General features: G+C 32.9%; 1 protein-coding gene across 7 annotated transcripts in view; it reads left to right on the top strand.

The window, feature by feature from the left end:
• The window catches only part of EVI5 (ecotropic viral integration site 5), a 184,071-nt gene that overhangs the window by 137,746 nt on the left and 31,896 nt on the right, over window positions 1-14,429 (top strand). For all 7 annotated transcript variants that reach the window (XM_011355654.2, XM_011355655.2, XM_011355657.2 and 4 more), the window contains one exon: window positions 12,232-12,327. In XM_011355654.2, coding sequence (XP_011353956.1) covers window positions 12,232-12,327 — 96 coding nt within the window. The remainder of the gene's footprint in view (window positions 1-12,231; window positions 12,328-14,429) is intronic.

The following is a 14,429-nucleotide window of genomic DNA, read 5'->3' as shown; positions in this document are numbered from 1 at the left end:
TTTTTGAGGAACCTCCATACTGTTTTCCATAGTGGAGGAGATCACTTTTTATATTGCATGAATTTACTTGATTACCATTGTAATTTTTTGAAATGTACTTACATTTAAATAACTTTTAAAGTTAACTATTGTAAGAATGGCCGTAAGAATTAGAACTTCTGAATAATTATAGAAAATAGCAGTGTCAACACAGCAAAAGTGCCACACTCCTTTGGCCTTAAAGCCCTTGAGTTGTCTGACTCCCACCTACTTCTCTGACTGCATCATAAACCACACACCCTTTCACATACTATGCTTTACAACACAAACCTTCTTTCTGTTTCTTGAACCAAGTTCATTCATTCTTACATTAAGACTTTTGCACTTACTCTTCTTACATTCAGGATACTGTGTTACCTAATCTTTCCATGGCTGGTTTTTCTCATCATTTATATCTCAACTTAAAATTCACCAACTGAGAATTGTTCCATTCCCTGACCACTTTTGTAAAGTCGTCTTGTCGCACTGTTGCTCTCTATTTCATCATCATGTTTTTTTTATTATTGATGGATGTCTGAAATTATCTTTACTTTAAAAATTAACTCATATCCACATGTTAGAATCTTATTTGTCTTATTTGCTGCTCTATTGTGCCTTGTGCCATGGCATATAACAGGTACTCAAAAAATAATTGCAGAATGAATTTTAGGAGGCAGAAAACAGCCATGCAAAAGAGAATTTGATAATCTATGCCATAAGAGCAGGTAGCAGGTTCTAATACTTTGTATGGAAAGATTCATTTATTTAAATAAATACTGCCCCAGAGATAGATTGAAACTGATCCCTTAATATCCTATCTCAACCATCTAACGAAATAATAAATAATATATATATTTTTAAGGCAAGTACTTTCCCACTAAAAGCAGTCTGAGAGGAAAAAAATTATAACCTAATGCAAGAAACTTTAAAAGTGACAGCTAAGGAAAGAAATAAACTATTCTACAGCAGAGAGGCCTAGCAGCGCTTGGCTGCTAACCTCAACTGCCTCCCCTCTCCTGTCCCACTTGCCAAACTGTATAGGTAAGTCAGCAAAACCCCCCAAGAAGTCTTCATATTTTAAATGTGTAGAGAAGGAAAATGAGTATATAATTTCCTGACTGAGGAGTTGTAGAAACTTCTGGAAGGAACAACCCAGTGAAAGAGATTAGAAAGTAAACATCTGAATCTTAACTAAAGTGAAGGCACTGAAACAACACACTGAATTTGGGAAATGATCTGAATCCTAAAATCCAGTTTTTAACATTTATCACCTCGATTGGGTTATACAAGTATTTAACAGAATCACAGAAGAATAAGTGGAGCCGTTATCTCGCCAGGTTCTTGCTTTCCCTGTGCTAACCCTCAGATGGTAGAAAAGTGAGAACAAACTTCAGATTGGAGGGCAAAGAAAATAGGTCTTAAATATGGTGAGAAGAGAGTTAATAAGTAACTCATATCATTAAAGCATTTTGGAATATCCGGACAGTCACTTAGCCATGAGCATGATGAGCAGAAATGGCATTTCAACTTAGTTTATATTATTAGAGCAGAGAAGGAAAAAGAGACAACCAAGAAGAAAGATAATTCAGGGATAAGACAGTAATTACAATTGCTTCACACTATAAAACAACTAAACATGAATTCAGTAAAATTAAGATATCAAAAGATAAGATGACAAAAAATATAATGAAGTAAGAAGGAAGATTGTACCACTAAGGAAACAAATTGAAGTCTAATATATCATTGCTGAAATCACAAAAAGAATAGTCTATTCTATAGACAATGCTAAGAAGTGGAATATTGTCATGGAAGAAAAGCTTAAGATAATCACAATGAATGCAGAGCTTAAGAATATAAAGCAAGTATTACCTAATAGGTACAGACAATAAATAATTTAACACTAAGGATAATTGATGTCCCACAACAAGTGGAAAGAAGGCATATTTAAAAATATAAACAGGAGAACCCTGAAATTAAAGAAGATTCAAATGTGCAAATTAAAAGAACTCTATGTTCTAGGAAAATTTGACCTAGAACAAATTACCTATGAAGTTGTATGGGAAGATAAAAACTTGTCCTCCAAATTTCTTACAGTATATTCAATGCCAGTAATATGTAATTTTATATATATTATTTAGAAACAATTATTTCTCATAAAACAAAAAAGCTGGCTGCACATATTTGAAGATGTTTACATTGATTAATTCTATGAAATATGAATAGATATGATTATTCTCTTTGAGCATTTTTTTAAACTAAATATTTTTTCCTACTTTTTTCCCTGCAAACGTTTAAATATCTCTGTACCAAAGGTGAACTCCAAGTTATAAGCTAAAGGTGATAAGTATTTGATGGAGGAATATATGCAGAGGAAAAATGACTCTTAATAACCATATTATTCACATCCAACCCAAACCACCTCATTGAAATTGTTGAGAAAGAAAATTAATTTTATAGTGTGAGTTACTAATCTGAAATGTGTAAAATGTTATTGATATTGTCTTTATATAGGCTGTCATAGGTCAACCCACCTATGAGAATAATACATAGATTTGCCTGTTTTATTTTTTGTGCTTTGGTTTCCCTTGGCTTCATATGGGAAGGGATTACTGAATTTACAAGTAATTATAATTTGGTTTTTCACACTGACCTTCTATACTTAGATTAAATATGACTGGCTCCCTATCAAGCTCTGATACTCCAATATCTAATAGTCTAATAAGATGATAAAAAATGTTTGATAAAATCAGCTCTACAATGCGTTTTTTAAACAAGTGAGAAAAGAGCATGTTTATCAGTGAAATAAATATATAGGAGCCATCTGGTCATTTGATGCTATGGAAGGTACATAAGAAACTTTGACAGCTAATGACTGTACTCTCCAACTTCGGCCTTACTTATCACTCTTTACATAGGGTCAAGAAGATACACGAATAACATAAAATAAGCAACACCATTTTTAGAAAAACAGTTCTAGCACATATCTTTCTGTGATTTGTCTCACAAATATGGGACTAGAAGTGAAACCTGATTTCTACCCCTGGCTTTTTCCTAGCTAGCCATGTAATTTTTGTTAAGTTAGTCAGCCACTGTGTGTGTTTAATCCTCTAGTGCTGTTGGAGCCAGGCTGTGCTTAGGGCAAGCCACCTATGAGGACAATATACAGAAAATGAGGCCATGCCAGAAAAGAAGACATATTATTAGTTTATCAGTCTAGAGGAAAATTTTGCTAAGAGAAAGAAGTGGTATTAAGAATCCAGAGTACGAAAATAATAAGTCTAGACCATAATAGTCATCAAGCTGGAAGAGAAGACCTAGAGAATTAACAGTGACAAGTAGTAAAATGACTAAAAGATGAAATTATATTTATGTAAATCTAAAAAGGCATTTTGGAACTGATTCTTCAGAAGTCTGAGCAAGATGAAGCTTAATGAGTAGCTGTTTGATGCTTTCTTTTATGACAAGTCCTCTTTTAGAGATTTCTTTGTGACTAACCCTATGCTTTTCCCAAAATTTAAAGTCATCTGCCTACTTTATAGAATATTTTTTGCAAAGAGACAGATAGGCTGAAAGGCTCTTGTATGTATTTAAAGTTATGTCAAACATTGGAGAGAATTCTTTGGACCTCAGGATTGACAAGTTAAACCTATAGATTAGTCTGCAAAAAAACCATAACTACTAATGTTTATTATGTTTATCTTTTGCCACATATATAAGTAATAAAAATAAATATTTGCCAGTATAATATTTAAAATGCTGTCTTCTAGTGCTGTTTCTATAAATTTTCTGAGTCTTTGGCTTAGGATATTTAATGTGTCCATGTGTTAATATGTCCATGTGTTTCCTACCATTAAATATATATGGTTTATATAAATATAAACCATAAATATATATATTATTCCGTTGCCTATTTGGTTTGAAAAAAAGAATAAAAACAGTGCTTTACTTGGAGTTTTGTTGGAATGGGAAATTTTTCTATTTCAACTTGTATAACATACAATTTATAGGCTTGGACTCTTCAAAAATATTAACAATATGAAAAACAAACAAAGCAGAGGGACTATTATAGATTACAAGAGGCTAAAGAGATATAATAACCAAATATAACCATGAACCTTGGTTTGGTTCAATTCTGGACAGTAATAAACATATTGGGCCCTTTTAGGGACATTCAAATAGGAACCATATGTTCAATGGATGATACTATGAAATTATTATTAATTTACTTGTTATAATGACATTTGGTTATGTAAGACAGTTCTTTATTCTTAGGAGATGCATGTTGAAATATTTAGTATCGAAATGTCATACCGGCAGTTTACATTCAAATGGTTTAGAAGATGTGCATAAATAGAACAAAAGCAAATGTGGCAGGTAGTAATTGGTGAATATGGCATAAGGGTATATGAGTATTGTACTATAATTTTAACTCTTCATAGATTTAAAATTTTTGAAAACCAAAAAGCTAGAGAAAAATTTGGCAAGATGTAAATAACAAGTAAGTTACTTTGATATTTGCCTCCTGATCTAGGGTGCTTTCTCCTACCTCATCTATGCATTTAGTACATTAACTAGGTGTTAACTGGTTAAATTCTCTTTAAAAAAAAAAAAAAAAAAAACCTAAGCAAATTAAAAGTCTATGGCTTGTAACACAGCTTCTAAAATCTGCTATCTTCCTGTCTAAGGAAGTGTCCTTTCTGTGGCAAGATAGGGTAAGTTATAACCAGCATTAAAAACATAGATAAAGAAACAAATATACAAGAATGGATTCTTAGGCATGCCTATTATAATTTCTCTTTAAAAATGAAGCAGACTAAATTTGTAAGTTTAAACAAATCCTAGGTCCCTGCCTCTTCTCTCACCTCCACAATATTTTTTAAGATTATACACTACTAAACCCTACTTTCCTCCCAAACAATTGTTCAAACAATGTAATCATCTCAGTTTTTCTGCAATATAGCATGCAAAAACATGCTACTTAGAGCTGTAGAGAAAACATTTCACATTTTACCTTCAATCTTCCAGCTTGAGGCACTACCACATATAATTGTTCAACTTTTTAAATAGTATGTCGGAGTACAGTTGATGTAATTGATGATATCTGATAAAAATGTCCACTTTATTCTGTGACTATATATACACTGCACAAATACATAATCACTTTTTTTTCCTGCTGACTAAAGCATTTGTTGCTTTTTCAATCAGCTGTAACAGAATATGTGGCCTGTACTGGGCTCATTCCTTCTCTACCTCATCCTTTCTCTGATTACTTCTCTCATGGCTTCAGGGATAAAACAGGTGAATGTGTATGCCTAAAGTCATTAATAAACAATCTAGGTAGTTGAACACCAGAGTCACTGCTCTTAGTACAATATTCCTCTCCACATATTTGTATGTTATATTAAAGAACATAACTTTTTTACTGTATCAACCTGTTACCTAATAAAAAGTTTAGAGAATTGGACTCCATATTTCCCTTATTCATTGCAATATCTCCTCATAGATATTGATGCTTTTAAGTTTTTAAAGAATTATTTTGCTGGTCTCCAAATACTTGATTTTTCTTTACTCTTTAGTTATCTTAGTTTTCAGTCATAGGAGTCATATGTGTGGAATTTTCTCAGATCCTAAACATTTTATTTAGTTCCTCATCATACATTACTAAATTGTAAAATAATAATTTCTGTTTGAGAGCTAGGTTAACCAAGAAAGGGATTTGAGTTCAAAATTGAACCAAACTCTGTAGACAGGGAACTGACCAGTTGAAACTAACAGAAATAATGTGAAGTGAAACTGATAGCAGAATTGAAAGAAATTAATTTAAGAGCCCTTGACAGTTTTCCTCTATTTATGTTTTTAAATATATTTTCTCCGGAAATGTAAAGACTATTTGTAAATAAGTTTATGAGTCTTGGTCATTTACCACATTTACCATTGTGGTGATAGTTGAAAGAATATTTCTCTCTTTTTCTATATGTAAAATTATACTGAGTAAATTCTATAATGAGTGTACACATAAAATATTATTTGAGATCCTTAGGAAATAGGATTAAAAGTATTTTGTAATTGGCACAAGAGTAGAATTTTGCATTTGTGTCTAAAAGAAACAGGTAAATTTCAAAGTTGGTTCAAACCAAGGCGTTTCAAGTATTGGTCTGCACACTGGCTATATCAGAATCACCACTTGCGTAGCCTCCAAAGTATATTGATTTTCAAGCCCCATTCCCAGATATGTAGAATTCAGCTGGTCAGAAATGGGTTTTCTTAATCTATATGTTTACAAAACTCTCAAAGTGATTTTTCTCCATAGTCATCTCTGGGAATCACAGTTTTAAGCATTTCCTAGATTATGTTTATATTTTTGTATTCATTTACTCAATGATATTTTAAAAATATTTATTAGGTAGGATTTTTACTGGAGATAACAGAAACCCCAATTCTATATTTATTTGTGACTTGAATAATATGGTTTAAATAATAAAGGGGATTTATTGACTCCTGTTCCTGAAAAGTTCAGAAGTAGGATGTGCTTCCGGAAAGTTGATTTGGGCCCCAACTTGTTCCATTTAATCATGATTCTCAAGGCTCTGCCCTTCTCATTTTTATCCTCAGGAGATTTTCCTTACTGTGTTAAAATGGCTAACAGGTCAGCTTTATACCTACGCATCATAATGTACAGAATAAGAAGCTGTACTCGATAATTTCCCACAAAAGTTTTCAAGAGTCGCACTCTTTGAGCAACCCCTGAATCAATCACAAATGTAATTGTCCTATTTGATTTAAACCCTACCATTCAGGACCTACAAATGGAATTAAAGATGGAGATAACTCCGATCTTAACGCCACTGTGTAATGAGGGAGAGAGAGTGGATCTTGAGATAACAACCATAAAATCTACTACAAAATATTCTGGAGATGAACTGTAATTCAGCCTTCTCTAAAATTGTATTCTGTTTTAATGAAGTACTAATTTATATGGTTTAATCGTACTGCTTTTTAGTTTAAATTTCCAGTAAAATGTGAAGAAAGTAGTATCCATTCCTAGAACAAAACGTAGATTTTAAATGAAGAATCTAAGTGACTTTAGGAGATACATATCTTTTCACACATATAAATGAAATACAATGTGGAGCAAGTGCTTACTTTTTAGCAGGTGGAAGGAGAGGCAATGAATTGTTTTTTATTGATGACTTCTTCCAGTATTTTACTATGAAGAATTTCAAACATACAGAAGTCGTAAGAATTGTATGGTGAACACTATAAACCCACCACCTCCATTCTAAAATTAATATTTTGATATATTCTATTTATTGACTTATCAGATACTCACCTACCTACCATTCTAGCTACCTTATTTTTGGATGCATTTCAGAGAAAGGTAAAGTTGTTAAACTTTGCCTCTAATCACTTAAACATGCATATCATTAACTAGAGTAATTGATGACCTTTTGATTAAGAGGCTTATTTATGGTTTAAGGCCTTAATGTGAATTAGATTATTATAGATGTCATATGGTAATTGCCTAATAATTATTCAAAGATAGTTCCAAGAGTAAACATACACTTAAAACTTTTGCAAATGTTACTTTATGCCCTCTGAATATAAAGTTTCTTTTATTGTTTGACAAAAAGATATGTATTTAAGGTCTATTCAGTGAAATTACAGAATACCTAAATTGTTGATATGTTGGATCTCTTTAAGTTTGTTACTTACCTAATTAGTTTTGCTTAGGAAACCAGTTGACTGGCAATCTGTTGTTGTTATCAGCTAGACCAAAAGAAAACCTCAAGAAAATACAGGTTCCTAGTAAATTTATTAGTGTAGCTGACATTTTCCCACCTGCTTATCAGAAAGGACCATGCAGACATTGCATTAAAATAGAAAGCTTAAAAATACTTGTAAAAAATCTTAAATATTAGATAATTGAATGAACTCTCTCACAGGTAAAATTAAATTGATATCCACTTCTTAATTGGATTTTGGGGGGTACTGTAAATATATAGTTACTCAGTTTTTACATTTAAAGAAGGTTTAAAAAACTTTGAATTCACATATTTAGATGTAGAATGTAAAAATCACAGATTTTTAGATAAAAGGTTATTTATACATTTTAATTTATTAAATAGCATTTAGGACATCTCTCACTTTGCACTTCTGTGTTTGAAATATCAGCTATGTTCCCTTAAAGCAGGACTGTTGAATCAGAATACCCCAGGCAGAGCTTTCCAACTGGTGTGTCTGTCACACTGGTGTGCTATTAATGTTTGACAGATGTGCTGAGATGGTGATTGTCTTGTCCTGGGGTCACTACCAGAGCCCAGGGCTGCTTAATCTCCCCGCCTCTTTCCTTCACTTTAGCCAGTGTGCCTTACAAGTTGTAATTTGGAGTATGTGGGGTGGGAAGTGTCCAGAGAAACAGTTTAATGGGCATCATACTCTGCCTTTTTTTTTTTTAAATTAAAAATCTTCCATTTTTTATTGTACAATTTCTTACCTGCCTTGTTTTTTATTTAATACTGCCTTTCTTCCAAAGGAATCATGGTGCGATAGCACAGTTTTTAGCTAAACCCTACTAAGACCTACTGTTGGAGAAAACAGCTCTTTGCAATCACTTCGTTGCTTTTTGTAAAACAAATTTGATGATTCCTATCTTGACAAACTATTTTTTTCATGTAAGTTTTCCTATAGGAAAGAACTGGTATTAATTATTGTTGCTGGTCATTCAGCAGCCTTCAAACTTACAGTATTTCTGCATTCTTGAACTTCTAGTTTATAATATAGAGCTTACCTTAGGCTTTGCCATTTTATTTGCCCTGAAATTTTTATTGTATCTCTCATGATATTATTGCTATAGGATATCCAAAATTCTCAAGACTTTTGCCTCCGTTGAGGACCAGATTTAAAGGTACCTTTTCCAAGTCTGATTCTAAACCACAGATATCTAGCCTTTCCATCTCATCCTGAAGGATTTCTTCCTAGTAGTGGATTGTAATTTTTACTTAATCAACCATTTCAAGGGAATTAATATACGATGCTTAAATTAAAAGCCATCAAAAAGGACATCTGAACACATATATCCAAATGAAGAATTCTCATCAAATTGGTCCCCTTTGGAAATATGTCTACTTACTCAGTTGCTGCTACCATTTCTCATGTCACATATGGTACTTGGAAAATATTATCTATAAGAATAATGGCTTCATTTATTTTACATCAGCAAATAGTCTCCCTCCATATATTTTTTCTCTTTTTATACATTTTCCTTCTCACTTCACTCCCTCACTACTTTCTCCATTCTACTTGATATCATCCTTTCCCACTTTGGGATTTACAGAACTGAAATGGAGAAAGTCTCTAGCCACGGAAAATCTTAGGACAAGATAGTCATGAAACAAACTGAATTTGGGTGATGAGTTCATTAGTCTTGATTATATTACTCTTCTGTTCTTGTTCTATGCCTTTAAAATATTTCATTTAAAAATGAATAAAATGATTAAAAGTGATTAAAAATAAGATGCAGACATAGGTACATGTAAGTAGTATTGGATAACTGTAAATTAATAATATGGATCATTAGCTTAGGGCAATAAATGCAAATAGCTATAGTATTTCATCTTTAATTCATTTTATATTGCAATTCCCATTTAAATCAGCAAGGGCTAAAATAAATATTCAAGTAAAGTCATAAGATTTTAAAACAAATTCAAGAAAGCTAATACGCAAGGCCCTTTGCATAAATCTTCGTATATTCTTCTTTGCTTCATTGTTTCTCATGTTTAGAATGCTATAATATAAAGTGAAAAATTTATCAACTTTTCTGTGACTCTTAGCGACCAGTTCACTCAATCTTTAAGTTTTTCTTTATCTAGGCAATAAAAATAATGGTTACCTATTATACAATATTGTTGTGATGATGACATATAAAGGGTTTAGAACAATTCTTAGCACATTGTAAGCCCCAATTTTTCTTTACTGCAGCTCCACAAGAGAATTAAGTCCTACAGAAAATAATTTGAATTTTTTTTTTTTTCATTTCTTCTAAGGATGGCAGATAGTATCATTTTAGATGTATAGGAGGTCAGTTAAGTGATTACATACAATGATGCTAATTCTTTTGGGGAACCTCAGTGGAAAAGGTCTGATAAGTGCTCAGAATATTTTAGCTTTTACGGTTGTAAGTGACAGACATCCACATGTAAACATTCAAATAATAAAGGGAAAACAGGTAGGGAAGGCGTCAGAGATTATTTAATTAGGACTTTAACTTGGTATCTACTCTTCTGTAGGTTCTGCCCTTCTTTGGCTGTCAAACTAATATTTTAACCAAATTCTCAAAAAAAAAAATTTCTTAAATACAAGCTTATGGCTAAAAGTCATAAGATGTCTTTTGTATATATTTAAGAAGCCTAGCACATTTGGAATATAGTAATTGTTAAATTAGTTCTTTGCTTAGGTAATTTTATGTGATGTTCCTGCGTTTAAATATAGAAGAAGAGCTTTAGAGCCTATAGAATCTATTGTTGTTATTTTACATCTGTACAAATACTAGTTACCTTAAACTGCTTCAGCAGGCCATATTCTAATAAAAGGTTTGGAAGGCAGTTTGCCAAAAGAAAAAGAACCCAAGAGGTGGGGGGTGAGGCGGGGGGAGGCTTATAGGAACAACTTGATGAAAGGATTTGAAGAACAGACTAAAGGTACATAAGAATGCAATTGAGGTGACAAAGACCATTAGGGCAGAAGAGCAATCCTTTTGGAACGGGGCCCTGACTCTATGGAAGAGCTATACATTCTGTTGCTGGAGCAGTTCTGGTTAGTTCCTCTTTCTGCCAAGGATGTTAGAGTAGCTTATGTAGAAGGCAGAGGGTGGACTTGGCTGCAGTCAGAGGACCAAACCAGGTGATGTCCAAGGTCCCTTCTTATCGTGAATGGAAAGATAGCAGTAGGGATCTCCACACTGGGAAATGCTCTTCACTGCAACCCATTACTCTCCAGGTAACTGTACAGGACCTAAGGCATGTTTTAAAACCTACTTTTAAAAAACCTATAGATATTCAAGCAGTCAGGCAGGGGGAGTACTCTCTTACTTCAAAAAAACCTATAGATATTCAGATAGCACTAAGATAAATTTTACAGGGCCTTCAAAGCTCTGTCAGATTAAAGTTATCTTTCTGCTCTACATGTACTGATATCGAATGATCTTCAAGTTGTATTCTTGAGAGATAATAGCAAATATAGAACTGTGTAAAGTATCTATAGTACAAGTAAAAATATGTGTGTATACTTGTGTGTTCGATTATATATGTACGAAATGTCATTGGAAGACTGCACTGAAAAACTTAACAGTGGTTGTCTCCATGGAAGGAGACTGAGTGGTTGGTGACTATTAAAAGTAACCAGGTACTTTTCTGGTGTCAAGAGTTACTCAGTAGTTTTAGTAGAAATCTCTGGATCAGGGCTTTTTAACATTTTAAGCATCACATATGGCTTCTTAATTCCAAATAATCTGGATATATCAAACACAGTTGTTTTCACTCTCTAGTAAGCCCTTTAAATCTTTAACGTTTTCTGGTGGTATAAGAAAAAGGCAGCTCCTCCCCCTTTACAATCTCTGTCCCTGGAAAATGGTTCCTACACGATTCTGGAACTAGCTCTAAGGAGTGGAGCACATTTAATCAGCTATTTCTAGCACTCCCAATACATATCCCTAAGCTAATCAAGCAGAAGAGATTTAGAGCTGGCCCCCCCCTTTTAAGAGTGGTTTGGAGAACCTTCTTTTTTGCCTCTTCTCTGTTCCCCAAGCAAAAGCAGATTCCCACTGTAGCTATAAGAAGCTTACCACCTTCTGACTAAGCACTGAATCTCTTATGGAGACAAAATTATTTGTCCTCAAAATAACTAGATAAATGGCTTTGAAATTCTAGGATAATTTTTTTGCCAGTAGATGCACTTAACTATGATTTCTAAGAGTCTCTTAAAAAGTACGTTTTGTAAGTCGTACGTGTTGTAATCAAGTTCCATTAAGCATTATTTAAGAAATAGTCGGTATAGTTTACTATGAATTATTTTTCAGAGCTAGTTTGAGAACAGATTTGTTCAGCATTTAGCCAGTTAAAGGATATGTCTTTATGCTGTCCTGTATTTTCAAAATATTTGCATACATGCTGTGAAAGTTGTCTTTTGTTTTTGCTTTGTTATGTTGTCACAAAACAGAAAGAAGAAGGAAAGCTTCAAGGACAGCTTAACAAGTCTGATTCTAACCAGTATATTAGGGAACTGAAAGATCAGATAGCAGAGCTGCATCATGAGGTAAGTGATAAATTTTGATCTTCACATATTTCTTTCTTCCTTCCCTTGTATTGTAACAACAGTTTATTATTGGTTACGACTGACTCTTTCATGATAAATATTCTCTTTGAATCCTTGATTATAATTATATTTTAGAAGATTGTCTTCTTTTTAATAAGAACTTTTCTGTTTCAATATTGATTTATTTTCCTTAAACCTCTTTAATCATGACCTAAAATGATCAATTAATATTTGCAAGGAAAATATTTTATTTGTTATTATGATCTGAAAACCCTCAATAGTTGGTTTAGGTATCAAAGTTACATCACTTAAACTAAAATTTTTTTTATACCTATAGACTAGATTTGTGGTATTTACTGTTGTAGAGAGAGGGAAGTCTTTTTACTCTTGTCTTCTTTTTCCTTTCATGGTGGTATTACCGAGATTGCAAAAAAGGATACTTGCCTAATATCAGTTAACAGATTTCTTAGTATCTGAACACTTTTTAAACTGACACTACCTTGAATCTGTGAAATTCAACTCATTAATTTCAGATAGTTTTACTAGAGTATATTAAGTAATATATTAAGTAATTTTAAATTTTAAACTACTGTGTTTTGATTAGAGAGACACTTTTTTTTAATGTGGCTCTAGGTCAATTTTCTTGTCATTTTCTAATGGTAAGATATTGCTAAACATGAATGGAAAGCACGTTTCTTATCTTGAATTATTTGTGCAATAATGTTTATTCACAATGATAAGATTTGAATGGGTAACATAAACCTCATTTATTTAAAAAGAAAAAGACTGTTTGGCCACTAAATTAATTTAAACCTCAAAGGAAAAAGTTTGGACATTACCCTTTCCTGGTGTTACACTCTTCAGTTAAAGTCTGAATGTTTTGGGTAATACCTCCTGGAGGTGATAATCTAAGTAAATTCTGAATGAAGAAATAAAACAGTAACAAAAATGGTAAATTTTAGATGTGGTTTAATTTAATTTGTCCTGAAATTTTGGGGGTCATTCCTGTAAATATTGATTTTCAGCCATGATAACATTTGAGGGATTACTTATAATCTTTTATTCATGTGCATTTTTTATAATCTCTTCTGATCTAATAGCCATATATGAAAGAATAAGTTACAAATAAGTGTATCTTAGAAGTTCTTATTCTTTTGAGAACCCTAGGAATTATTCACTGTGTTCAAAGGTTTTCTCAAAGAAATTATGACTAAAACAATCTCCCATTTATAATTTTGAGGATTAAGCAGATTTTTTTCATGAATGACTGAATATATTGTTGATTACTAAAATAGCAATGATAGTTACTGTTGAGTACCCTCTATCAGCCAAACATTGTGTCAGACACTTTATATTTATTATTACTAACCCTCTTAATAATCCCACATAATGCTGGCATTCTCAGTTCAATGGATATGGAAACACACTCACAATAATTAAGTAACTTCAGTTTGGCCTGTTCTTTTCTGTTCTACTTACAGAGACATTAGTTTAGGACACTTCATCAATATTTAAAATCTTAAGAATGGCAATTAATGATGGTATTTTAACTTTGTTGGTTCCTTCCTGACACATGAATCTGCATGCATTCAGTAAGTGAATCCTGCACTTGACCTAGCCACAAGAGCCCCTATCTTTCCCTGTTAGCATTGCAAATGGAGATTTATCTTCACTTCTTGCAATTTACTGTGATCCATCTAAATGCCTTCTCCGACTCCCAATCACTACAACTCCTCTCCTAATTTTACCTAATTTTGCTCCCAATTTTACTCCTAATTTTACCTGCTTTCCATAGAAGTTTTTTTATTTTGGAGTCTCTTAAATCCTGCTAAGACCTTCACAGAAACCCTTGTGGCCCCAGACCTGGCAAGAGCTGTAGCTAAATCCTCCCCGCATCCCAACATGTATGCTATCTTCATGGCATACAGAGAAAGGAACGTGGGTCCCAATTCAGGTGTTTTCTTTATCTCATTTTCCACATCCTACCCTACCACCCATCTATTATCATAGCAGCCACTATATATCCTACTCACTGGGTTTAGAACTGAAGATAAAGAAGATTGAAGCACAATACATAGCCTCAAGGGGCTCACAGCCTAACA

Source organism: Pteropus vampyrus, unplaced genomic scaffold, assembly GCF_000151845.1.
Source record: "Pteropus vampyrus isolate Shadow unplaced genomic scaffold, Pvam_2.0 Scaffold22, whole genome shotgun sequence".
Taxonomy (NCBI): domain Eukaryota; kingdom Metazoa; phylum Chordata; class Mammalia; order Chiroptera; family Pteropodidae; genus Pteropus; species Pteropus vampyrus.
The sequence above is the reverse complement of the archived record's forward strand: the minus strand, read 5'-3'. Positions and strand labels throughout refer to the sequence as shown.